This window comes from Purpureocillium takamizusanense, chromosome 1 (genome assembly GCF_022605165.1).
Source record: "Purpureocillium takamizusanense chromosome 1, complete sequence".
NCBI classification, from domain to species: domain Eukaryota; kingdom Fungi; phylum Ascomycota; class Sordariomycetes; order Hypocreales; family Ophiocordycipitaceae; genus Purpureocillium; species Purpureocillium takamizusanense.
In genome coordinates, this window is record NC_063068.1 from 4,584,552 (window position 1) to 4,610,425 (window position 25,874).

The following is a 25,874-nucleotide window of genomic DNA, read 5'->3' on the forward strand; positions in this document are numbered from 1 at the left end:
TCGGGACAACCGCCGACACCCAGGATCTCGACACCCAGGGCCTAGCGGTAGTGCTGCGAAGTTGCCATTGCACTTAGCGTCGCCACCCAGGATCTCGATGCCCAGGATCTAGTAGCAGAAGCATAAAGCTTGGAGTCTAGGTCAAAGTTGGCACCCAGGGTCAGAACCGTGTCAGCGAATACGCAGCCGCAACCCAGGAGCTGAGCACCGATGGAAAAGAATCATCAGAGTCCTAGGGCCTTGCGGCAACTCTGCAGCACTAGCTTAATGCCGCCTTCAGTTCCCAGGTCCTTAATACCCAAGCAACTGCCAAAGACTCACTACTATTTCCGCAGCGTGGTCTTTTAATCCCAGGTTATAAGGGAACGGGCATACAGAGCAGATCTAGTCCCAGCGGCGACTTATTATTCTTCGGTTATCGATACTGACCCATCCTAGCTGTGATGGGTGCTGTCGACTCGAGGATGGCCCCAGACGTGTACTGGCCTCCATGGTCCAGCCTGCACCGAGGCTAGGTCAATTGTGACAGCTTCAGCGGTGTCTGGTCGTTGTACAGGCTGGCTCCCACTGTGGCCGTCCCTGCGCAAGCTTGGCTATAGTGTTGCTTGGCTTGCTGTCGCCAGCCCTGCACAACGTGCTAGACCACAGGGGGGCCAGCGTTTGGGTCCTGGCCCCAGCTATGGTCTGGCCATAGCCTGCTAGCACGCCACAGGGCTGGCCTAAATGTACCAGCCCAGATCCAGGCTGGCACATTTAGGCCAGCCCCATTTGGGGCCAGCCTGGTGCAGCAGGCGGCCCCAGTGTCGTGTCGTGGCCCGTCGGCCCGACTCCTTCCAAGGGTTGCTCACAACCTGGCGCTGGCGCTGCGGCAGTGTGGCGCGCGATGTTTATATATCTCGCCTTATAGGATTAATCTTTATTAAGCTAAAGAGCTACTTAACTAGCGTATATAGTAAGGCATAATAGGTATAAGAGATATAGCGGTTACGATAGGATATATAGTATAGGAAAACGAGAGATATTACGAGGGGCTTTATCTTAGGGTCGGTTGAGGGCCAGTACTATAGGAGTTAGTTAGCCTCCTATATAGGCCATAGGGCTACGACCCTATAGGCCGTAGCCTTGCCTTAGTCTGCCGATAGCATTATCATTATTGAGCTTCCTTATGCCTCTTTTCTCAATATGGAATCATATTGTTTTGTGGCTGTTTCTGTTGCCGCTTGCGGACCAATAAATCTTCACGTCAGGACCCTGATATCTTGCAATTTGGCATAGAAGATACGCTGTTTACTGAGAGACAATGTATCTCGTATACCAATTCCTCGGGCGTGCGTACCGAAAGTCCTCGATGGCTGTGCTGGCCCCTTGCCTCACTGTTAACCGGACTAGCGCCGAGACGGACAAAAGTGCCTAAAGACTTACTAAAACAGCGACGGATGTGCGGTATCTGTGCTACCCAACCCATCGTCGGGAGGGGACTGACTGTCGACACGCTAAAGTCGACATGGAGGCCTGGCCTGGCCTGGGCCGACTGGAACATTCCACCAGCGCCAGGTCACTTACTACTTGAGCGACCTGCAGTCCGGAATCTGCAAGCGCAACCTTGCGAGACTTGTTGAGGGTTTCTTCACTGGACGCTCCGTACAAGGAAGGTCCTTTGCCGACGGGGACCGAGTCGACTGTTGTGAAGTTTCCATGTTCCTCCCGCCCGGTCGCCAAACGGATCTGGAACTGGGCGCCTCACTCGTGGCTCAGCCGTTTTGAAAACCAAGAGAGATGCCGAGGCTTGGTCCCAGCAACGCAATCTTGTCGTAACGACCATTAGACTTTCGCTCCGAGACTTGGCTCCGAATATCAGGAGCACAGTTGAGGCCAGGCACAGGAGGACGAAGTCGACCTCGCCTTCGTTCTTAGGTGGCGAAAATGATATGCCACCAGACGCCTGGGGCAGTTCTGAGATGTTTGATTGGACAAGGGTCCTTCGGGATTAACTCCAGACTCCATAATTGGAGTAGGAAGTATCTTCCGAGCTGACCCCCTTTCCCCTCTCAAGCTCTCGATGCTGCCATCGCGATGCACTGGCATCGTCTCCGAGAGAGAGCGACATAAGGCCCGTAGAAACGTCGCGTGAAGCTTTTGCCCGTATAATAGTAGAGCACTGCAAGGCATTCTCTGAGCGAATCGCGATGGAAGACCTGACACAAGGGCAACGTTGACGGGTCAGGCGCGGGGTCTCCCCTGGCTGTCAGCTGATGCCAGACGGGCACAGATCAGTTTAACCCGGGCGTTGTCGCAGCCCGACATGACACGGTGGTGCCACCTTCCTTCTCTCTGTGTGCCCTGAGTCCTTTGTTGGCCGCGCCTGGATGGGGCGCAAGCTGTGCTGGCGACCCTCGGTGTGCACTGGGGTGCTCGAAGCGGGTGGCCCCGATAAGCCATGACAACCCCCCGTTGTCTGGGCCAAAATATATGATAAAAAGACTGAGATTGTAAAAACATGGCGTCCAAAGACGGGGAAAAATGTCTAAGGAGACGATGGCGGAGCCGAGGCACGGGTAAGGCAAGTGCGCCGCGATTCGGCTAATGCTTCCAAGCACCGACATATACATGTGTCAGTCATAATAGCGCCAGTCCGCGGACACAGAAAGACGCCTGGAGCCAAGTATCGTAAGAGTCATGCTTGCAGCTGCCAAGGAGGGCGTCGCAATGAGACTGAGCAATATCCACAAGCCTCATCGGGGTTGACCGTTGGATGGCAAGCCCCATCACAAGGAGGCTTGACCATCTTGCCAAGGTAGGGACGGGTGGATAATCACCGCCACCGGCCCCTACACCCTCTGTTTTCATGTGACATAGCTCTGCGCGAATGGTCCGGGAAGTAGATGTGCCGGAGCCGGCCCAGGCCGCCGCCCAGCGGGGAGGCAGCGGGTGCCGTTGTTCATGACGACGTGAGCAGGGGGCCTGAAGCGGTTCGCCAGACGCAAGCCATTGAACATACGCACCACAGAGCATGACCATCATCTCCATAACAGACGTCGACCTGTTCGATGGCGTTGGCATCAAGCACGTGCGCAACCAGTGCTTCCAGGCGAGCCCCGGCAATGTCCTGGAGCCCAAGTCGTCGCCCGACGTGGTCATCGACGGCTCCGGTTGCACGTTGATGCCTGGCCTCATCGACTGCAAGGTCGATATTGATGCGTGTCCGATGGCGCTCCCGTCCTTTGCCGCATGCGGCGTCACAACCGTCATAGACCTGGTCAGCACAAGCGCAGAGAACCAAGCGATGCGCAGAGAGTCCCGGCACCCGAAGATGCCTAGCTACCTCGGGTGCGGATGCGTCCTTAGGCCCGAGACGGTCGCCTCAGAAGGATTATTTTCCTTTCGCGCCGTACGGGTCGTGAGAACGCCAGCAGAGGCGACGCGTCTTGTGGAGGAGCTGATCGCGGACCCGGCACGCGCTGACTACATCAACGCCATCGCGGACCAGCCGGGCTTGGACTCGGACACTCTGGAAGCCACTGTCGCCGCGGCACACCGGCACGGGAAGCTGGCTATTGCTCACGCGTCGCAAACTAAGGCGTACGACGCGGCGCTGCTCGCTGGCTTCGACATCGTCACAGCCGTCCCCGTCGACGGGCCTTTAGGCGAGGAGATGGCGCAGGGGTTCGCGCAACGAGGCATCGCCGTCGTTCCCACGCTTTGTTTCGTCCAGAAGGCGCTCCAGGACGAAACGACTCGCAATGGTCGCAACTTTGGCCACGCCGTCGCCGCGGTGAAGCAGCTGTATAGCGCCGGCGTCTGCATCTGCGCGGGCACGGCTGCTTACCAGCATCGCAGCACGGGCATCCCGTTTGGTACCAGCCTTCTCGACGAGCTGGAGCTTCTGTCGCGAGCGGGGCTGTCGAATCTTGATGCCCTTCGGTCCGCCACATTCGTGCCCGCAAGCGTGTTTCGGCTGCACGACCGAGGCAGCGTCGACCGCGGCAAGAGGGCAGACCTCGTGCTCGTCTATGGTAGTCCACTGTCCGACTTGAACGCGATGAGAAGGATCCGGCAGGCTTGGATCGAGGGAGTGGAGGTCCAGGTGGAGATGAAATTGGAAGTGAAGGCCGAGGCCGAGGCCGAAAGCAAGGGGTAAAGGAGGACTCACGACCTTTTAACATTGGCCCTTTGCCGGGCGAGCGTCCTGTAGCACATGCCCGGCTTTTGCGTGAAATTTCTTAGGCATAGTCCTCATTATCAAAGGAAAAGATGATTAAAGGGAACTGCGTTGTCTCTACCGCCCTGCATGGCCGCACATCAGCGTGTGGTTGCAGTTTTCTCTCACAACCTATCCTCACGCACACGATCTCGAGTGCGGCCTCGGAACCCGGCTAGGCTTGGGGAAAGGATAGGCAGCAAGAAAGAAAAGGCAGTATTATTATTGCATTGTTGAAAAAAAAATTGGTGGTAGAGGGCCGCGTCTCTGGTCACACGACATAGGGCCATATTCTGTCGCCCAATGTCAAGTTGACGTCATCGTCCCAAAGGCGGAGGGAGACATAAATGAGACTCCTAGCGGGCCTGTTAGATGACCAGTAACTGGCTGCTGGCGTGCTCCCAACCAAGGAGATCCTCCGGGGAAACTGGACGCCAGCACAACTACCAAGGATGAGAGCGCAGCGTCACCACCCAGAGTCCAGCAGGCAACTACTCCCGAAACCGCCGGGCGGGCCGGGGGGGACCCCGCCACGCGGCGAAGCTATCCAGAGATTCAAGCGCAGCCAAGTGAAGCTGGCATGTGATCGTATGTTTGTTGATCCCCCAACGCATTGAGTGAGGTGCTACTGACTAGGGCGTGTTCCAGGATGCCGGAAGCGTAAGGCCAAGGTCGTTGTTGACCTCTTCCGCCGTTCTAGTATATCATCAAAGGACATCAACTCTGACGGAAGCAGTGCGATGGCCGTCGGCCATCCTGCCGGTCGTGCCTTGCAGCCCGCGCCGAATGCGTGTACGCCGGACCAGGCGCGACCTTGAAGCAACGCCTGGCGGAGCTGGAGGGTGCGTATGCAGATGCAAAGAGATCGCTGGACGCCATGGGAAAGTCTGCGGAATGGAGGACTCTGGACTATTCAAAGCGTGCCGGAGACTCGCAGGGAGTCGACGATGTGTTCTCTCGAGCAGCCAGCGGCTTGGACGGGCGGCCAACCTCAACCTCGGACGGAGAGCCAAGTCAGCGGCTGCACCTACATGAAGGAAGCCCCTCGACAACTTTTCTAACTTGGAGCGCCTTGGGGGAGTTCAGACCCGTATTGCCATTGTCGCGGTGGACGGCGGTGACACGCGACGAAGGGGTTTTGAACCATCTCTTCGCTTTGTTCTGGACCTGGGACCATTCACTGGCCCGGATCCTGCATCGCGAGCTCCTGCTCGACAGCCTCACCGCAGATCCAGAGGCTCCCGGTCACATAGACACGTGCTTCTGTTCCCAGTTCCTGATCAACTCGATCCTCGCAATCTCGACGGTGCGCAGACGCATATGCGTCGTCATCTCCGTTAATGGCACTTTGCTGACCAAGCCAGAGCTGTTTTTATAAGAGCGATGGCCCGAGCATGTTTGCGCTCCGCGGTAGTAGCTTCGCCGATGAGGCATTCCAGCTTCTTGCCATCCAGCAGGAACCCATCGAGGTGTCGCTGATGCAAGGAGTGGCCATCCTCTCCGTACACGAGATGACGTTTGGCGACTTACCCCTGGGCACGAGTCTGTTTTTCGACAAGCTCAGCGCCCTCAAGTCGTCCTCGACGGTACTCGATGGGCCTGGATGGCTCGGGTATGATCGTGGGAACCCAAAGGCGAGCAAGGTGGAGCAGGCAATGGCGTCCATTGCCAACGGGTTCCACTGCCTTGACGTGTAAATGATGACTTGCTCTTTAGGACAAAAGCGTTGGGACGGCCTCATACTAACAGGGCTGGCGTCGCCTTAGGAGAATGAGCTTGATTGCGAACCGTCCAGCGACCGCGCTAGGTTTGTCCGGAACACCCCCGCCTCAAGAAGAGGGCGTCTCCCCGTTATGGACCCCCTATCCCGTCGCAGCGGAGCCGCAGCTATCGTATCATAGCCAAGTCAGCGCGGCCGAGTACGAGCTCACGCAAATGGCCTGTGAGTTTCTACCTGCCATAGAGGAAAGTCGCTCGAGCGTGGTGCCCGACTATTGCAGCTCCAAGGAGCTGTACGATCGCTTCCTCGCGTGGAAGTCATCCAGTCCAGACATGCTCAGATGTCAGACGATTCAGGCTCCGAGCTGGACAAATCTCCGGTATGGCGTTGCCCCAATGGCACCAAGAATGCCCCTGGACCTGGAGATGCAGGCTAACTTCGGCAGAGTGTGGTTCGAGCTGGTGTGCCTAAAGCTCCTGGAGCCGTTTCTGGGCCTCTCGTTCTCGGGCTTCGACGGGGTCGAGTCGGCTCGTTCGCTCTCACGATCGCACTGCGAAAACCTCATCTCGCATCTGTGGAACTATCGCGCTTCGTTCGGGATGCGGCTTGAGTGCTGGCTAGTATACGCCTGCCATGCCTCGGTCGCGAGCTTGCTGACCAACCTGCCGCTTCCGGGTCCTCACGAGGACCTTCTCTGTCGCGGATGCGAGCTTCTGTTCGAGATGGGACACTATATGCCCCGGGCAAACGACCTTCTCCTGGCTCTCCAGGACGAAGCCTCCCTTCGGAACATCGAGATACCGAACGCGTGTAAGCCGTACCTCGACGCAGGCGCGGCCTTGGCACGGCGCATCAACATCAGAAACGTCACGCCCCTGTTGTTTACGCCCGCAAACGAGGGGCTGGAGCTGCAATCATGTCAGGTCACTTTCGGGAGTCACATAGAAGGACTGGAGGAGGATCAGAATCAGCGCGACTGAGAGGGTCAGTATGTTCGAAATGAGCCAGACTAAGCATGCCTTTGCCTGCAGTCAAAGTGCAAAGGGAAGTAGACTACGTGTGTAAGTGGGCTCAACGCCAAACGGCGCCTCAAACAGACAGACACTGAGTAATGAGAAACCCGATGCCAACGCACATACTAAATGAAGACCTCCAGCAGTGCTAACAAAGTGGGTGGGCAAAATACGGATATGAATGAAGCCTTACCAGTAGATGAGGGGCTACGTATGTATGTATGCCTGCCCTGATCAGCAGACAGAGACAAGGGGTTGGCGCACTGGAGCCCCGGCCCCACGAAGCTCAGGCCCGAAGAGGGAGCCGTTTAAGGGAGACGGATGGCATTCTGCGACCGAGCATGCGGTCGGCACCCGGCGTAACACACACAGTCGTTATGTGATGATGGGCGGGTTGGCGTCTTGTTCCAATGCTACGCAAACATCACATGTGGCTCGGTCTCAGGCTCGCGTTTTCGTCCCTCGTCAAGACTCTTGGGGGCTCAGAGTGCGCCACCGCCGCCGCCTCATTGAGACAATAATACGTGACAAGTTCGCACACGCCCGCCATGCCACTCCGAGTCCTCATCTCCGGCGCGGGCATCGCCGGCCCGGCGCTCGCCTTCTGGCTCGGCCGGCTCGGCCACACGTGCACCATCATCGAGCGCTTCCCCAGCCTGCGTGCCAACGGGCAGCAGGTCGACTTGCGCAAGCAGGGCATCGAGGCGGCCCGTCGCATGGGCATCCTCGAGTCGATCCGCGCGCACATCATCGACGAGCTCGGCCTCCAAGTCGTCGACTCGACCGGCCGACAAAGGGCGCTGTTCGCGCGCATCGAGGACGACGCCGCCGGCCGGCAGGGCTTCACGAGCGAGTTCGAGCTGTGCTGTTGGAACAGACAAGGGAGGGGAGAGCGGCCAGCAGGATTCTACAGACGTGGGAGAAGATCACGGCTGAGACAGTCGAAGCTTTGCGGACGGTAGTGCAATAATGGCTGGGCTGTAGGTGCATAGCACACTCAATACAACTCCTTATATCACCATGGCCATATGTGCGCAGTCTTGAGCAATGTGTCCTCCAGTCCGCTATGTGCCTGTGCTGTGACCTAGTCTCAAAGGCGTGCTGGGTGCTTTGTCCCCATTCACTAGATGCTGGTTCAGCGAACCGAGGCCAGGGTGAGTACCAGGCAAGGCCAGTGCCCTACGCGACCCAGTGCAAGTTCCGCCCCAGAGCACATCACGCACTCGCGCATGTGCACGAGCAAGGAAGGCGACCTGGCTCTGGCCATCTGGGACATGCACTGCACTGTCATCTAATCACCAGAGCAGGCTGAAAGACTCGTACACCTCGCCTAGGATCGTTTATAACGCCGTTCATATGCCTAGGGCAATTTTGCTCAATTGCCGAGCTCGTCGTGGGGTGTCGCTCTCGGCACCGTCCCCTCAACAGACAGCCGCACACAGGACATCCGTGCGACCACCACGCGAATGGAACTGCTAGAGCACGTGCTGGCGGTCAGTGGGGGGGAACGCTCGCGGAGGATCATCCGAGTCGACCGACATCACAGAGCGCGCTCGCGATTGTGATTTAGACAAACGGCAGCGCTCCATGCGACGAGTTGATGGGGCCAGGGAGCGCTAGCGACGGCCTGAGTCCAGGCGGACGCCCAGTCGCAGGGCTGCCTTCAGCCTGGCTGGCCATGGACCGACTGTGTGTTCTAGCGGAGTGTTCGACAGGCCTGGACTCTTCTAATAGCTGAAGGGTTCTGGGGCGTCTCTTCTCCCCCGTGGCGCCAACAGCCGGCGCCGTTCTGGGGACTAGCGCGCACCACGCGAAGAGCAATGTGGGTGCCAGATTTCTCGGCCCAATTGGCTATGGCACGCCTACGTTGGGTCAGCACAACCCCGGCCATGTATATAAATCGCCTAGGCTCCCCAAATTTCACCGCAGATTTCCTCGGGCCAGGATCATGTCTGCGATTCCTGCACTGAACCCTGAGCTGAAGTCTGCGGTTGGACTGGCTGTGCTACAGTGCGGTGGTTGCTTGAACATTTCATCAGCTCCTTTCGATCGTCCACACTTGGTCTATACTTTCGGGCAGCGCTGTAGACATGCCCAATGCCTCGCGCCGGCCATGTCCAGCCCTTCGTCGCTCAGGCCAGCGTGGTGAGGTCGTCGCCTGTGCCGTCCCCCAACCCAGATGTCGTGAGAAGCCTGCGACGGCGACTCGGCCGTTGATAACGACAATGGAAACCAACATTGAAAAGCTGTTTGACAACTTACGTCAATGGTCGGTCGCCAAGGGATCTCGAACCCCATGGACCATTTCTGCCCAGGTTGACGCAGCTTTCTTCCGCCCAACAACCCAGAACTGTCCTAGCGGTATGCGGCCGTCTAATGGCCCCTGTAGCAGCTTACTGTGAAGGTGCCGAAGGCAGCACACAATGCAGCGCGTTCTGCTATCATCGGGATGGCCCTTTTTGCAGCCCGATACAGGACCTCCAGGACAGCACGGACGGATCGGCGAGCACTCCAATACTTCAACAATAAATTCTGACTTCAGCAGAATAGCTAGATCACAAAGCGCTATGAGGCTGTCCAGTTGAGGTGCACATCTCAATTCATCACTCGAAGCTTCACACCATGCACCGTCTGCACGTGGTTTTTGAAATGGTCCAAACTGGTCAAGAAGGCTCCCTACAGGGGTTGTTGACAACTTGCCGGCTCCGGAGTTGTCAACAACTCGTGTCCACGGTGCCGTCGCAAAGGGTTCTCCCCTCGGATCCTCTTCGACCCTCGAAGAGAGCGGGGTAACCCTCAATCAGCCCCCGTCTTGGTACCTCCTGTTGCATCGGACTCTAGGGATTCCCCCCGGTCTTGGTACTGTAAATGTCTAGGCCAGTATAAGCCATATGCGCCAGCATGCATACGACCGCCTCCGTCCATACATACATAAATGCTGGCGTGATTGAAGCCGGCGCTGATTGCATCGGCATCGGGCCAACCCCACGTACGCTCCTTCGGTGCGGTACGTCGCCCGTCGATGAATGCTTGTATGAAACCTGCATTAATTACAGTACTGTACTCATTGCCTGAAATCTTGACTTATCGCCTGCAGCAGCAGCGCTGCCATGTACCTCTCGTCGGTCTGCACACCATCGCTGATTCCGGTGACAGGTTTTTCATCCTCGACATAACACGCCTCCCATGGGCTCCGTGGTACGCTAGACATGTTTGGAGGGGGGGCAAATGGTGGGTCGAAGTCAATCTGCGCATCTGCGTTGTCCAGCTGAGATTGTGTTGTTGGACTATGCGACGATTGGCCCGCGCAACTGCCTGACTCACCCTCATCCGCCCATGACGCTAAAGATGATCCGACGTAAACGGGATGAAAGGGGTCAGAAGAGTAATTTTTAAAGTGCGCTAGCTCCGAATGCTGATCAGAGGCGGACTCTCTTCGAGAGGTACAAGCTTCTCGACGTTTAGTCCTTCGTCCTGCTGCTGATGACTGTGGTAGCGACGGCGCCTCAAAAGTTGCTGTTCGCTTCTGCGTTTTCTTCGACACAGATAGAAGAGTATCCGGAGGCGGGGCTTCAGATCTAGCAAACTCGCCGCCGAAGATGGTAGCCGTGGAGCCGTCGGCGGAAGACATCGGTAGCTGAACTATGGTGGCTTGGTTGTCGACATCAAAACCCGTAGGGCCATGGCGAATAGTCGCCTGTTCCTCCTCCCCAGCATGTAGGACAGGTCTCGGTGTACGACACCCGCCCTCAGCGGCACTAGGTAACAGCGCCGCCAACTTGTAACAGTCGTGGGCAGAGGATCGCGAGTCTGGTGATACGACCACCATGTTATCCAGTAGAAGCTGTCCTAGAGCGTCGGGCCACTTTTCAGAGTCCTCGTGAAAAACCTTCACGATTTTGTCGCACCAGACGGTCCCGCGGTCCCTGTAGCTGTTCTTGTAACGTGGAAGGCTACATTTCAGCTCGTATACCACAACGCCAAGAGACCAGACGTCGACAGCAGGAGTATACTTCTGCCTTGTCTTGGTGTTCGAACAGACAGCTTGCCATTCTAAGTATACCTCGGGCGCAAGGTACAGTGCTGAGCCGCAGATTGTCGACATCTCACAACTATCCCGAGCTATGCCGAAGTCTGCAAACATGACGTGAAAACTCCCTGGGAATCGATGCTGGACGAGAATGTTGCCCGGTTTGATGTCTCTATGCACGATTGGTGGCTTGCTCTCGTGGAGGTATGTGAGGGCTGACAAGCACTGCTGCAGTATCGATATCGTTTCATCGGCTGTTATAAAGTCCTGGTCGTCCAATGACCTGCCGGGGGCATACGCCAGGAATAATTGAGGTTGCGGTGAAAAGGTTGCCTTAAGAAGCCGTACGATGTGGGGCTGCTTGATGGTCAGGACAGTAGCACATTAGTGGTGGAGGCATACGGACATGCGATATCTGGCTCATGATGCGAGCCTCCTTACGCCACTCATCGTAATTGACCAGACGCTTTCGAATAGCCCTTGCAGGAGGCTCCTTCAGAGCGTACTCGCTCCCATCACTGACGTTCCAGAAATGTGTCACAACGCCATAGGACCCTTCACCGATCTCCTTTCGTAGGTGGATTTCCCCTCTGTTGGGAGTATGGGCTCCGGTAGGCAGCTCCGTGTCTGCTCGGCACGGAAGATCAAGATCAGAGAAGAGGTCTTCCGCTGTTGCTGTGCCTTGACGGAACCGGTGCACGTTGTCGATGTACTGTGGCGATTTTACATCGTGCTTGGCGGCGACAACCTGGAACTCAACAGTGCCATGGACTTTGATAAGGATGCTTGTCTTCTCCTCAGGGTTCCGATCCCCGCCGACGATCCATCGGAAATTGCTTCGCTTACCATGCCCTTGTGCGTCGTATGTGACCTCGGTCCCCAATAAAGAGCCCCAGTCTCTGACAATGAGCCGATTGGCATCGTCAAAGGTCAAACTGAAGTGATGCTTGCTGATGCCCTTGAGATTAGGAAGAACAACATCGCTGTCCGGGTCGCATCCGAAGACAATACCATGACTGGTTCGTGGTATGTCGCTGAACTTGATTTCGAGGCGGGGCATGTTTCGGTGCGCTGGAACGTTGCTCTCTTCCGGTGGCTCCGTCGCAGCTCGATTGTGGCGCCCGTGTTCGACCTGGTGCTCGCCATAATTCGCGGGGGCAACGTAGCGTGAACTCGACTTGATCGACGTTGAGGCGTGCCGTTGGTCATGCGGAACGGCGTACACCCGAGCAATAAGGTCTGCATCTTCCATAGTGTATAGTGTGTAGCTAAGAAACGAACAAAAGTGAGGAACGACGCAGCATGGTAGCTGCTTTTGCAGACCTTTTATCGCCATGCATCGATTTGACTGAAGCTTATGCCGTTGCCTCTCATCCAATAGCGCCCGATGCCCCGCACCTCTCCTCAAACGACCAGGCGGCTAAACGGGTACGCCCGATTGGCCCGCTGTGGAGCGCGAAGGTGGTCATCACAGAGGTACAGTCCCCCCTTGGATCATAATTGCGCCCTCCTCCTCCCGTCCCCACGCCATTTCTGCCTAAACTTCTGTCAACCCAAACCCGCGGTCTGTTCATTTGTACGACTTGATCTAGAATGCCAGACCTAGAGACGACGAAAGCGACACTTTCCGTGACCGATATCGCCGCCTTGAACGATGCGGAGCTCGCCCAGTTCATGCAGAAACACCGCAGCCACAATGGCGATTTTGACCTACCCGTCGACGGCTGGGACAAGCTTTCAAAGCTTGGCCGGAACCGGCTCGCGGAGAGACTGAAGTGAGCAGCTCTCCTCTTACGCGCCATATGCACTTCGCAGCGTGTTGACTGACGTGCGCAGAGCGCAAGAACGGATCTTGTCCCAAAACCCTGCGGGTAACTCCCGCGCGCTCGATCTTGATCGACTTGACGCACGCCTACGTCAAGTTTCCGATGGCGACAACATTGTACCACAAGTTCTACGCATGCAAACGCCGCCGTATTCCGAAGAGGACGAACTGCGTGACCGGATAGACGACGAGACCGACGCGTACAACGATCTTGTGCGTGACGGCGGCCGTCCACTATACCCGATCAGCCTTATTGACCTGGTTTCTCAGAACCCTGAGAAACACCACGACATGCTGCGGCCATTTTGGGCCTATCCTCGTGACACTCAACCCTCATGGTCGGTATTCCGCAGACAACTGAAGAGGTGGCGGGATTTCCGCAAATGGCAGGTCGACAACCGGGGCCTTGAAGACGAAGACGGCGGCTTTCCTGCGTTTGTCGAGATGATGAAGCGAATATACACAAAATGCGCGTATGAGGATGGGCTAGCCAAGATCGAAGCCGATCCGTCGTGGCTAAAGTCGGAATGGTTAGACGACCAAAGGATACGCAGGTGGCAGCGACACCACCAACGGGAGCGCGGCTGCAACGGCTTCTCCGACTACGTCGATGCAGTGAAGCGCCGCCTGACACGACACGGATTTACACGACCATTCGAGCTGCAAGAGGACCCCAAGCAGCAAGACAAGCTGACAACATGGATCGAATACCTATGTTTTGAGTACTGGTGGCTTGATCGGTACACCGACTCTATCGAGCGCCTGCAGCCAGACCACGACAAACGCTGGCAGGAGCTGGTGGACAAAGAGATACCAAAGCCTCACGAGACCAAGGATTTCATCCGGACCACCCCGTCTTCGATGCAGCGCCAGAAAGAAGATGACCGAGTATGGGAGGCTAAAGTGGCGGCAGAAGCGGAAGCCAGTCGGGTCTATTTCCTAACGCAGAAAGATCCCCGCCGTCTGAGTATTCCAGAGGAGAGGCGTAAGCGGATGCTGCACGCCGCTACAAAGAAGCTGGTGGCTGCGAAGAAACTGTACGAGTCGACCAAACGACGGAACGATCTCGTTACGGACTTCATCCGGGCGACATTCGATTACGTGAACGCCGAAAAGGATGCGGCCGGTCACGCTACCCTCACGCAATGGGTCCTGGAGCAAGTTTCTCTGGTCGAGGCCGAGTTGATCCAAGCAAAAATCACCGAGGCCGGTCCCGATACGAAGAACAAAAAGAGAAAGCGCGCCCAGGATGAGGACAGACCAGAAAAACGGAGTTCAAAGAAGCGGAAGCCAGGCCACGGAGAAATTTCTCGCCTTTCACAGAGCAGTCGGACAGGCCTGGCAAATTTGGGTGAGGCTTCTCAAAGCCCTCCTCGTACTATGTCGGGCAAGAACTGTATGGCTCGAGACGAGGCCCCGGGCGCACAACGGAGGCAGGCAGACTCTACGCGTTTGGTTCGGTCCATGGATGCCTCTCCGGCGCCCACCCGAGGACTGCGTCGCAGCGCAAGGATCGCAGCACGACTGAACAATTCGCAGCCGACTCTCGCCACTACGCTTTCAGGAGATTTGCCACCAAAATTACGACCAAAGACTCGCCGAAGTACCAAGAATTCATACGGCTCCCGGGGCCCGGAAGCTTCTGCGGCGTCAAAGATTGAAAACAGGAAGCGAGGCAGTAGAGTCCAAGCCGGCAGAGTGTCGAAGAGGCTTGGCGCTAGTGGCAGGTGAGCGGCTGGGCCCTGCAAGCCGAAGGCACTCAGCGTCACTGTCAGATGACTTTACCCAAGGCATTGTCGAGCCTCCGCCAGTCATGGACTTAAAGGTATGGAAGCAAGGGCTGCAGATACAGAATGGCTTCGCGGCCGTGGCGTATGAGTGGAAGTAGGCGAGCTGGAAAGTAGGCGCAAAAGTGGTTTCACAGAGTGCTCTTTGATTCGCAAGGAAAGGCGGCCACTGTATTAGGCACCGTACTTGATGTGTAAAAGCGCACACGCAGTCAGGCGAACGATATGAGGGCAGCAAAAGTGGCCAAAACGAGAAGGTAGAGACTTGTTCTGTTGATGACATTTTGCTTCCAGTAGAGGGCACAGGCGCAGCAGGCATTCCAACCCGACGGAAGAGACGGCACGAGTTTACGGGCTATAAAGCTGCCCGCATGTACTTGGTAGGTGCAGCGACGTACCCCCGCCCGATGAGCGAGGGGCAGGCGGAAGGCGGCTATCGATGGGTGCAAGCCGTATCTTTGCGGCAGGAGCTAGAAACCACTGCACTCGCCACTCGCACGGCTTGGCGCTGCGCGCTCCGACGCTTCTCGCAATTGGTAGGCAAAGGTGGCGGCGAGGTACGCCAAGATACACATTGCGCGACGAGTGACCGCGCAAGAGCCGGTGACTATGCGTGATGACCCGAATGGTGACCCAACCCAACGGATGACTGCATTGCCAATTGGTATAGTAGTCTGTGATGTTCATTGCTCCCTGAGCGAAGGCCGTTTTGCCGGCTGCGATCTCAGCCTGGGACGGCCCGTGGCCAAACATCTCGAGTTGCCGGCTGAATAGTGCGACGCGGTGCTGCACAAGGAAAGTAGGGGTGACCAGAAGGATCGTCTGATAGAGGGGGGGTGTGAGGTAGACCAGGCGGCTGGGTGTCAGCCTCTTGATATTTGAGCGTCCGTACTCTACCCCTGACAACGGCAAGACAGGTTCCGACGATCAACGTGGCTGAGGCGCACCGCAACGGGCTGGACCTAATGCGCGGTGCGACCGGCGTGATGAGACTGTACTTGTAGTTGGGCAATCTCCTATACGAGCGAGGGCTTGGCTACGCAGGTGGAAGGCACGTTCCCATCCCAGCCAGGACATTATGATCGATAGATTCCGGACATACGGTACTCACCAGTATCACACTGGCAACGAGTCATACCGCACCGCTCGTCACCACCCGGCCACCGACAGGGCCGGCCGAGCTGCACTTATGCCGCCACGAAGTTAAACGACGCTGGCAAGTCATCAAGTGGTATGCAGGGATGCCACCGCAATAACGTGCCTGGGACTTGCATTGGCATGGGCAGCGTGGACGGCATCGGTGATGGCCTGTACGTGGTTACTCTGCTGAGCCGCGCGAGCGCCGTATGGCTTCTTTCAAAGCTTGCGAAGAAATGATGTATTGCATTGCTGGAAGAATTACTGAAGCCCAAATTGAGTGCGATGTTTGCAATATCCAATTGCCTGGTCGCTTCAAGCATCATCCACAAAAGTTACCGCCTGAGGCGGCCCATGCAAGTTGATGTAGCTACGAACGCCCATTCTTCGGTCCGGGTGAGCTCCTCGCTGCGCTTCAGAGAAGCGATCATGGAGTGGTCTCACCAGTTGGAACTTTGTCGCCGGCTTGGGATGTTTGTCCAGTAAATTCCTGAGACCGGTCGAGTATTCCGTCCATTTCTCGAAGTTGATAATGCCGCGATCATACGCTTGAGCCAGCTGCATGACATACTCGTACTCGCTGTGGGGAGAGATTAGCACTGATTGCCGGAATTGTTAAACAGGGCAAACCCACCGTTCGAGGAAGTACCGCCGTTCGAAATCTCGAAGCTTGCGAACGGTCTGTAAGAAGCGTTCCATAGCGTCGAGTTCATATCGAGCAGCCTCAACTCGCATGTCTGCACTAAGCACGCTGCCGCTGGACACCTGTAAAAAGGACACCTTCATGGCATATAACCGAGCCTTGACATGCGGCGACGCCGTCTCTGTAGTCGGACTTCCAGGATTGGTGAGCTCGTTGAGAGAAACCACTACGTCGGCACAAGGTATCGGTGATAAGGTGCGAGCGTAGCAAACTTTGACAACAGTTTCAGCCATCCGTCGAGCTGGGGGTAAAAGTCCCTCAGGCGGCAGCTCCATTGGCAGTTGCTGCAAGATTGGCTGTACGCAAGGGAGAACCTTGCCGGGCATGATGTCGCTAGAGTAAGCTGTCAGTGTGGAATTCAACCTTCCATGGAGGAACCCGCGCGGACAAGTATAGGAGCACAAACGCCCAAACCATCAAGAGGGTGTCAGGGTCAGTAAGGTCGGCTTCTTTCCCTTGCCTATTGGTCCAAAAATTAGCCATTGCCGAAGCTATGTGTGTCAAGGCGGGCCTCACATCACCTGCAGCCTCTCGCAGGCGGAGCTCATGTAACGGTACTGAGACCCGTCCTCGAATAACACGTCACGGAAAGATACTTGGCTGGGAGAGAGATCCAAAGTATCGGATGGGTAGCTTGTTCCAACAGTACCCTGCCGAGGGCAATGATGCTTCTACTTAAAAGCATGCGAAATGGATGGCTCACCGCACTCTGCATGGGAGACGAGATGAACATATGGAGAGCGATCAAATCCTCGCATCTACTCATGTCGTAAAAGCAAGCGATATTACATGGGCCCTGAAATCCATCAATGGAGCTAAGCGTCAATATTCAACGAGTGAAACCCAGCAGCGATCATCTACCATCTTCTAGGAATAATACGGCCATACCGTCATCATCCAGCACATCGCATATCCGATACCACGCGCCCTAGCGGACGTCACCATCCAGTCGGATATATGGCGCGCTCTTTAGGCGGTGGTGGGCTTTATGGCGTGTCTTCGCGTCCCAGTTCGTAGGGGTAGGCACCAGCAAGCATCATTTCGATATTTGGAAGCTGAACCCGAACCGAGGGATGCGATTGAGTTGGCTTTGTAGCGGAAATCGCAGCACTAGTTGGCTGACAACCTTTGGCGCAGGGTCGCGATGCTGCTGGTCTTTGTGGGTGGTCGTTGTTGTGCGCTTCCAGGGTAATCATGTCAAACCCGCCTCGCCGACAGATGTCCTTCTTTCCAAGCTCCCAGCTGATGGCTTCTGCCGTTCGCCATGGCACGTTTAGTTCCTGAGCTAATGGGGTCCACATCTGCTGTCTGAGCCTGGGGATTGTCAGTATCTCTTCCCCGGGCCGTACCATCACAGCAACACGACGCGTCGCCTGCGAATAAAGCAAAGACTGGAGCAGGCATTACCTCTCATACAGCATAGAGAGCCTATCCTTGCTTTCTTCACTCCAATCCGCTCGTTTCTCGATGTAGTTCTGATATCGCAGTCGACAAGCGATTGCGCTTCGGCCCGGAAGTTGCTGAGAAACATCTCTCCATTTCATGCCTTCGCCCCTGAGCATGAGCATGAGCTTGTCCTCCTCCGCGTTCCACTCGTGCTTCTCGTTGGCGCGCTGAAGTGGATTTTGAGAAACCTGGGGAGATGGCTGTTTACCACCTGGTGGCATTGCTGACGATGGGTCGATCGGAGGTTGTTTAGGAAATGACGAGGACAGACACGGACTGTAGGACTCGCGCGACGAGGGCTTTATTGTGAGGAAGAAGGAATCTGTAAGCTACGAGCGCTTGGGTGTATTAAAAGACAATGCAGCGGGAGTAGCGGACCGCGAAAAGAAATGAAAATCGGCAGCAGCGCTTGGCAGGCAGCTTCCGAGGCCGTCGCATTGTACATTTCCCAGCTCGAAGCAAGTCGCACAGCCATAACATGGCCGGCGTCGTCCTCGGCCGGCAACGGTACACGGGCGTGGTGCACCGCGACCTGCCAGGCGGACATATTCGCGCTATAGCTCTCAGCCCATGTGCATCAGCTTACCGGCGAGTTGTCCGACTGGTACGAACCCTCTGGGGATGTTGGCCGACGCAGATTGGATCAGCCGTGTGACGAACAGCGACGGTGGAAGCGTACCATTGGCCTGCTCTGGGCTCGGACGGGTTGCAACCATGACGTGTCCAGATGTTGGGCCAGGAAATAGGGGGCTGGGTTGGATGTCGGTGATGGAGGGAGCGTGGCTCATGATGTAGGAGGCGAAGCTGGGTTCTTGCGCCCCAACCCGTCTCAACAGACGTGTCTCATGGCGAACCAACCGCACGGAGTGCACATTATGAACCCCCCAGGTAGAGGCACACCAGGAAACTCACTGCGCGGCTGGCTGTGGCAGCGCGGCAAGAGCTGGCTCTGGCCCGCGACTTGCGAGAGGACGCTCCGTGTAAGACGTAGGTTGGAACGTTTCTGCGGAAGAGCTTCCGGCGGAATTGGTTCGACGTAAATAGTTTGGATTGTTGGTTGCCTCGCGCCACCACGAGACCGTCACTGATTGCGCGTGAAAGACTCGGACCACTGAGCCAGCCGTCTTCAGAGTCTTGGAGATAGGTCAATCCAGCCTGGAAAGCTCCAATGAATGCAGAGGCTTTACTCGGCCATCTAGGGATTCTTACGTGCCAGACTTGTGGCATGAAACATACGCTGTCCCTGAAGCCAGTGTCGCGATGACATCGGCACGATGTGCGCCACGGCGGCTGATGCGGGCAAGACACCCTACCAACTGGCAACAACAGAGATAATGATATGTGCTGGAAGAATGGTAGGTGCCACACGTTGTTGGTAGGAGAGCGCGCTTATTGCATTCATAGAATGTAGACCACACGTCACATTGGGGTGAAGCAGCCAACATGCCGGTTGCCTTCCTAATGGCGGTCCATATAGTCCAATGGTTTTGTTTGTGCAGCAACGCCTCCCGACGATATCCTTCTTACGGTTGGACCACATTTCCACCAGGGCAAGGCAGCCAATTACGCTCTTTTGTCCGTTCTGGCAGTAAGTCGCCTCGCAACGGTGACCTTGGCGAGGGATCACAAACATTGGGTAGATGCAGGGCAAAGAGAACTGAACTGAACTGAACTGAATTCCTACTCGGTTGTAGCCGCTAATTTAATGCGCAGCCATGCCCGGTGAGCGGGGTCTGGCAGGCAGCCGACGCGACCGGATTAACCTCCAGCCGCCCCACTTCGCCAGTGCAATGTAAACAAAGCCCCGACCAGCTGCCCCCAAAATTCCCGCTTTGCTCCTCAACCTCAATCTACATTTGCCTGGCCGCTCCTGCAGATCGTGGTTCTCTCTAATGCTCAATGTTTGCAGGCTCTGTCGAAGCGATATGCCTCATGTCTTGGGTCTGTGTACCTACAGTCTCCCCCCAATGCTCAGCTTTGTCTGGTTTGGGACGCGATCCTGAATTGCCCAAGGATCTCCGTCAGTTCCATGAACTTGATGGCCTTCGCGGCTGCTTTGCGCTCGTTCAATATGTCCCGGAGGTCGTGTCGTCCTGGAAGGTGGCCTAGTTCCTGGTGCCGGAGTTGTCGATACTTGCGGCATCGCAGCAGGACATGCGATACCGTTTGTCGTCCTTCCCAGCATGGGCAGCTGGCGTCCGTGGCGTCCGGTACTCTTCGGTTGAAGAGAAAGTCGTTGAGCCCTATCTTCTCTGTTCGCATCTGGACGAGAAGCGCACTCTGGCGCTTGCTCAACCCGTCGTGTAGCTGCAGGACCTTTTTGGTTGGCTTGGGTGTGTAGCGGTACGAGGTTCTACCTCGCTCCTCCGCCGCCCACTTTGCCGCCCATGTCCTTTTGGCTTCCTTGTGTGCCCACGTCTTCAACGTGGAATGAAGAGAGTAGATATCTGCGGGCATCTCTGCGCGCGGTCCCGCTGGTCCCCTCTCGCGCCATCCAGTGGCTTCTTTGGCCGCTTTGTCTGCGTCTTCGTTGCCTTGTACCCCGGAGTGCGCTGGGATCCACCGTATTTCGACCGGCAGGCCTTGCTCTCGTAGTGCTATGGTTTGTGTGGCAATGCGTTTCAGCAAGTAGGACCCAGACTTACCCTTAGGCTTGGCTGAGGACCGGATGGCTGCTTGGTTGTCTGTGTAGATGAGGACTTTGCTTCGCCTGTAACCTGCCGTTCTGTCCTGCTGTGCTATCTGCAGTGCTAGCGAGATGCCTTGCAGCTCGCCCGCGTATACCGTTGAGGTCTCCTCGTCTCCCATGTATGAGCTACGTGTTTGCTGCGTTGTTGGGCATACCGCAGCGGCTCCGATCTTGCCGTTGATGCCACTACCGTCGGTATAGATGTGCAGAGCCGCTGTCTCCCTTCTCATGAGGTGTAAATGTATTTTGCGCGCCTTTTCTGCTGTATCCTCAATGTAGACTCGCAGCCCTTGCCACCATGGCGGCGTAACGAACGGCTCGATCCTTTCCTGTTTGTCCATGTCTGGTCCATGCCTTGCTTGTATGCCGTGGCTGATTGCTTCTCTGGGCGTAGCTTTTCTTCGACAGGTCTGCATTGTATCGGCTACCCGACACACTCCAGTATTTGTGCGTCCTAGAGCTTCGACATTGTGTTTCCAAATCTGCTCTTCGACTGGAAGAAGGTGCATCTCGACGTCCAGTGCAGGTAGTGACGTCGCCTTGTAGGCGCCGCTTATGGCCCTAGCGGCCCTCCCTTGCAGACTTTGCAGTTTCTTTATGGTCCTGTTTGTGTAGCCCTTACCGCCCCATCCTGCGTTAGACCAGGCTGAGCATGCATACATCATCTGTGGTACTGCTACGCCTCGGTAGATGACACGCATGTCCCTGGTCTTGACTCCCCAGGCCGAATTCCCGAGGCTCGTGAGCGCGGCAATCGTGTTTGAGACTTTGCGTTCTATTTCGTCGACGTGTTGTTTCCAGCGCAGTGAGGCGTCCATTGTTAATCCGAGGTATTTACATGTTGGTTTCGGCCTGATCTCGCCCCACCTGGTTTGCACCGGCTTGCTCGTGTCGATTCTGGACGTTGCTCTCGTGAAGTGGGTCAATTGAAACTTGTCTGGAGCGAAGATAGACGCGTGACTTGACGCCCAGTCATCCGCTCTTTGAAGTGCTGTCTGTAGCATCTCACATGTTTCTTCCGTTGTGTCGGCCCACGCCAATATAGCAACGTCGTCGATGAAGCCCGTCGCAGCCGTGTTCTCGGCTTGATTGCATCGGTCCAACAGGTCTGCGTTGTAGAACAGGTAGAGGATTGGCGAGAGTGGAGATCCTTGCGGCTCTCCTGTCGTGAGTATATACGGTTCGGAGCGGAATCCGTCGATGCACAGTTCTGTTTGTCTCTCTCTCAAGAAGCTTGCGATCCAGCGGACTGTTCTCTCGTCGACCCGCCTCTTTCGCAAATTGTGCAGCAACCGTTTGTGTGAGACGTTATCAAAGGCCCCGGAGACGTCCAGCAGAAGTAGGCTCGCCACTTTGCCACGTTGGTTCCAGGCCTCGTAAATTTTGTCAATAACAAAATGGAGGGCATGTTCTGTCGATCTCAGCTTCCTGCCCCCCATATGAGTTGCAGGGAGAAGTTGGTATGTTTCAGCCAGGTAACTCAATCTTGTAGCTATGATGGCGTCCATGATCTTTCCGATGGTGTTCAGCAGCGCTATGGGCCGGTAGGCCTTCGGCACTGTATAGTTATCCTTCCCTGGTTTTCGTAGAACAACGGTCGTGGAGTTCCTGAAGTGTTGTGGGCAGTATCCAAGCGCCAGGCTTTGGTTGTAAATCCGGGTTAAATGGGTCCTAATCCAGGGTGCGGCTATCTGTAGAGCTCGGTTTACGATGCCATCAGGTCCCGGTGCCTTGAAGGAGGCTGCGGTACGGATGGCATCGTCGACCTCTTGCTCAGATATTTTTGGTAACAGAATCTGGCTATCGTATGCCGCATTGTCGATGTCTTCCAGGCTAGCTTCCGGTGGTTTGGGGAAGAGGGCCTTCCTGAGAAGGTCGGCCTTCTCATTAGGCGTGATCGCTGTCGCGGCGGTTGTAGGGTCCGTCAGTGCTGGTGTGACTGTGGGTGTTTGGCTTTGTCTAGTTCGTGCCCATTTGGCTATGCGCCACAAGGACTCTGGGGACTCTGCGGCCTGCTCTACTCTTTCTCTGTGTGCCTTGCGCAACGCCTTGCTGATGACTCTCTTCTTTTCGTTCCTCGCAATTCGGTATGCCTCCCAGCTTGCTTCGTCGTGGTAGCGGCTGTATATACGGCGTAGTCGCTTGGTTTCTGCGAGAATGGTCTTGCATTCTTCGTCCCAGCCTGCTTTTGACTTATTACTTGGGTGGCTTCGCGGTACACTTTCATCAATTGCAGCAAGCAATGAAGTGGTAATTTCGTCGACGTATGCGTCCAGTGCGGTCTTTGTTCGCGGTCTTCGTAGTGGTGGCAGCCGTCGCCGCAGCGTTTTCGTAAACGTTGCCTCGTCGACTGCCTTCCAAATCATTCTCGTCCTGGGCTGCAGCGGAACGACGGTCAGATCTAGCGCCGTGATGATGGGCAGATGATCCGAGTCGTGGCTAATCCCCTGGTCTATCTCGCACTTGATCAGTCTATCGACCAACCCCACTGTCGTGAGGCTGAGGTCGATAGTCGAGCGGCGTTCGGCTTCCTCATATGTGATTGTGCCGGCGGGTAGGTGGCTGGTCAGACTGAACTCATCCATAATTTCGAGCAGCTCCTGAGACTCTACATCTGGTCTCTGTATATCACTTCCACCCCAGCATTCGTGGTGTAGGTTGAAGTCGCCCACTATGACCTGCTCTTCTGTGTTTCTTGCTTCAAGCTCGGCTTTGAGCTGAGGTAGTATGCTTCGTCTATCTCCTTGAACTCTGGTGGGGTTGTATATATTGTGGATGACAATTTTGTTGGTTTCGTCCTGCTGCGTCTCTAGTACGAGAGTGCAGAGATCCTTGTTGACTTCGTGGAAGTGCCAAGTGGAGTGGTCGATGCGTTTGTTCACGAAGAAACACACTCTTGCCGTCTCCCCTTCCTCGGTAGATGGGTAGCATAGGTGGAAAAGCTCCTTGGCCGGCTGGTGTGTCGTCGCGCTAAATGGGTTCCTCCATGGCTCCTGAATGGCCAGAACGTCGTACTCCCGTATCCGTGGGTCTCTCAGCAGCGTCGCCATGACCGTGTCCTTGGACTTTCTTACGTTATACTGCAGTATTGTGAGTGTCTTTTCTGTGATCATTCCCTGTTGTCAACGTCCATTTCGGTGCTGTCTTGTGTCCACTGCATGTTCACGTCGAGGGCCTCCAGTGCCCGTCGCGTTTTCGTCACGGCTCGCCTTGGCCGTGCGTTCTCGGTGTTGACGTTAATGGATAGGTCCGCATTTTCGTTGCGTCCCTGGCTGCTTGTTGGATTCGGGCGCTTTTGCGTCTTCTTTGTTGGCGACCTGCTGCGACCCGGTCTCGCGCCCTGGGATTGTCGCGGCTCCAGGGGTGGCCGCCCTAGCCTTGGCGCCTCCTTAGGTTGACCTTGGATGTCGTCCATTGGGATTCGTAGCATTGGGATCTCTGGATGATATTTGGGTCGTGCCTTGTAGGCGGCCTTGATCTTGGCCAATTCCTCCTTCCTTGTCGGGCACTGGTTGTTCCAGGCCTCGTGGTCGCCTCTGCAGGAGGCGCACTTCCTGGGGACAGTTTCGTCGCTTTTCGTGGGACACTCTCGAGTCGAGTGATCTTGCGCGCAGTAGCCGCATGCTGTTGTTGCCTTGCACTGGGTTCCTATGTGGCCATATTTGTGACATCTGAAGCACTGTCTCAGACGGCACTGTCTGTCGTATCGTTCGCATTGGAAGACCTCGCCCTGCCAAATCAGTCCTTCGTCGATGATTCTGTTTGCGTCCTCTGCTTTCGCGAATTCCACGATCACAGATGATGCCGACTTTGTGGGCGATGACTTAGTGAGCCATCCGATATATTTGATCTCTGCATTAGGAATGAACGGTTTGTTGTCCTGCAGAAGGCCGTCCTTTACTTCGTCGAAACGCTCCATATCCATGGAGCTAGTGCGGATACCGTGTGCTAGTACGCCGTAGGTCAAGATGCGCACTGTGGCGCCGTTGCCGATCCTTTGTTCCCAGTCCTCTGCGAATTGTCTAAGAGCTTCCATGTCTGCGCTAGTGGCGGTCTTTATGCTGAGGTCACCACTTTTCAACTGATTCGACGAGGCTACTTTGATCTTGTTGATGTGCTCGTTGCTGCTTTGTTCGATAGCTCTGTCTATGTGCGCCTTTAGGCTACGTGGGCCCATCGCTCTGATGCTGGCGATGGTGACTGGGTCTCGGATGTTTACGATAACTTCACGTTGCGATTGGACTGGCGGTGCTCTGTGATTCACGGGGTTGTGCATGCTTGCAGCGAGCCCTCCCCTAGCAGCTATGGTGGCGTACGTCTGAACGAGGGTATTCTGCGGTGCGGCTCCTGCTGGCTTCATATCTCTTACCATTTTCATGGTTGCCTTGCTGACTTCCATTGCCTCCTTGGCCGCAACACTTGCGGCCCTGGCGGTATTGGCGTTCTCTTGTATGCTTACAATGGTCTGTTGTGTCATGTTGTTTGTGTTCTTGAGTTCGTCTCGGATGTCGTTCATGGCTCGGTTGGTCTTCTCGACGGCGGCCTTTGCTTCGGTCTGCATGTCTCGGATCGCCTCTCGGACGCGGCCCAGGTCGGCTGTACCCTGTAGTTTGACGATCAGGGACAGCGTCCCGAGGATTGAGTATCTGACTTTGGTTAGGTCGATGGGCGGTCCGTCTGCGTTGATCGACTTCAGTGCTGCCTGTAGGTAGGTGCTCAATTTCGCGGCGTGCTCTCGGTAGTCGGCGGGCCAGGTTTGGTCCTCAGGCCACGGGGTCGCCATGGTGCGTGCGTCGCACTTGGGCTATACGACGGGCACCTGGCTATCCAATTAACCTTTTGGAGCGTATTGCGGCTCGGTAAATGGCTATTGTTTCAAAAATTTCGTACTCGCTGGTGATGATGTTTTTGGCAAAGAGAACTAGGAGTGTACTACAGATTCCGAGTCGAAATGCTGTCGATATACAGATAAGGGTCCACCAAAGCGTAGACGCCGGACCTATCAAACATTTCTACATGACTTGCCCGCCACTTGGTGGGTCTCAGGACATCGAAAGACCCTGTGGCGCATGTGTCACGTGCTTCAGCCTGATGGATGTGGCGACGACGCATGAGGCCTGCAACCGCCGGGCGCACCCCTGCTAGCTTCGTGTGACAACATGGGTGTCGATTTCCAAATCTACTGGTCACCGTGCCTCACTCATGATTGAGACAAAGCCCGTGTCTACCCCCTCAACCCGTTCTGTGTGACATGCGCCCGCCAGCATTATGTCTCACTTCACTGTCTATCCGTTGTCCATCCGTTGTCCATCCGTTGTCCATCCGT

The 25,874-nt window shown here is 55.9% G+C and overlaps 8 protein-coding genes across 8 annotated transcripts; 4 read left to right on the forward strand and 4 right to left on the reverse strand.

The window, feature by feature from the left end:
• Nucleotides 1–2,952: 2,952 nt before the first annotated feature.
• JDV02_001410 (uncharacterized protein) lies at nucleotides 2,953–4,357 on the forward strand. The gene has a single exon (XM_047982336.1). It carries the CDS (start codon nucleotides 3,011–3,013, stop codon nucleotides 4,136–4,138), a length of 1,128 nt encoding a protein of 375 aa, XP_047838299.1. The 5' UTR covers nucleotides 2,953–3,010; the 3' UTR covers nucleotides 4,139–4,357.
• A 718-nt stretch (nucleotides 4,358–5,075) lies between these two features.
• Nucleotides 5,076–6,898, forward strand: JDV02_001411 (uncharacterized protein; the record flags this gene model as incomplete). The annotated part of the gene is made up of 4 exons (XM_047982337.1): nucleotides 5,076–5,504; nucleotides 5,563–5,891; nucleotides 5,965–6,297; nucleotides 6,364–6,898. The coding sequence occupies 4 exons, from the start codon at nucleotides 5,076–5,078 to the stop codon at nucleotides 6,896–6,898; spliced, it is 1,626 nt and encodes a 541-aa protein (XP_047838300.1).
• A 581-nt stretch (nucleotides 6,899–7,479) lies between these two features.
• JDV02_001412 (uncharacterized protein) lies at nucleotides 7,480–7,893 on the forward strand (the record flags this gene model as incomplete). Its single annotated transcript, XM_047982338.1, has 1 exon — nucleotides 7,480–7,893. One exon carries the CDS (start codon nucleotides 7,480–7,482, stop codon nucleotides 7,891–7,893), a length of 414 nt encoding a protein of 137 aa, XP_047838301.1.
• Nucleotides 7,894–11,295: 3,402 nt separating this feature from the next.
• On the reverse strand, nucleotides 11,296–12,213 carry JDV02_001413 (Non-specific serine/threonine protein kinase; the record flags this gene model as incomplete). The annotated part of the gene is made up of 1 exon (XM_047982339.1): nucleotides 11,296–12,213. One exon carries the CDS (start codon nucleotides 12,211–12,213, stop codon nucleotides 11,296–11,298), a length of 918 nt encoding a protein of 305 aa, XP_047838302.1.
• Nucleotides 12,214–12,554: 341 nt separating this feature from the next.
• JDV02_001414 (uncharacterized protein) lies at nucleotides 12,555–14,517 on the forward strand (the record flags this gene model as incomplete). Its single annotated transcript, XM_047982340.1, has 2 exons — nucleotides 12,555–12,736; nucleotides 12,798–14,517. The coding sequence occupies 2 exons, from the start codon at nucleotides 12,555–12,557 to the stop codon at nucleotides 14,515–14,517; spliced, it is 1,902 nt and encodes a 633-aa protein (XP_047838303.1).
• A 1,563-nt stretch (nucleotides 14,518–16,080) lies between these two features.
• JDV02_001415 (uncharacterized protein) lies at nucleotides 16,081–16,496 on the reverse strand (the record flags this gene model as incomplete). The annotated part of the gene is made up of 3 exons (XM_047982341.1): nucleotides 16,081–16,095; nucleotides 16,155–16,290; nucleotides 16,345–16,496. The coding sequence occupies 3 exons, from the start codon at nucleotides 16,494–16,496 to the stop codon at nucleotides 16,081–16,083; spliced, it is 303 nt and encodes a 100-aa protein (XP_047838304.1).
• A 1,320-nt stretch (nucleotides 16,497–17,816) lies between these two features.
• On the reverse strand, nucleotides 17,817–18,080 carry JDV02_001416 (uncharacterized protein; the record flags this gene model as incomplete). Its single annotated transcript, XM_047982342.1, has 1 exon — nucleotides 17,817–18,080. One exon carries the CDS (start codon nucleotides 18,078–18,080, stop codon nucleotides 17,817–17,819), a length of 264 nt encoding a protein of 87 aa, XP_047838305.1.
• Nucleotides 18,081–19,536: 1,456 nt separating this feature from the next.
• JDV02_010834 (uncharacterized protein) lies at nucleotides 19,537–24,391 on the reverse strand. Its single transcript, XM_047992571.1, has one exon. The coding sequence runs from the start codon at nucleotides 23,659–23,661 to the stop codon at nucleotides 19,831–19,833; it is 3,831 nt and encodes a 1,276-aa protein (XP_047838306.1). The 5' UTR covers nucleotides 23,662–24,391; the 3' UTR covers nucleotides 19,537–19,830.
• Nucleotides 24,392–25,874: the final 1,483 nt, after the last annotated feature.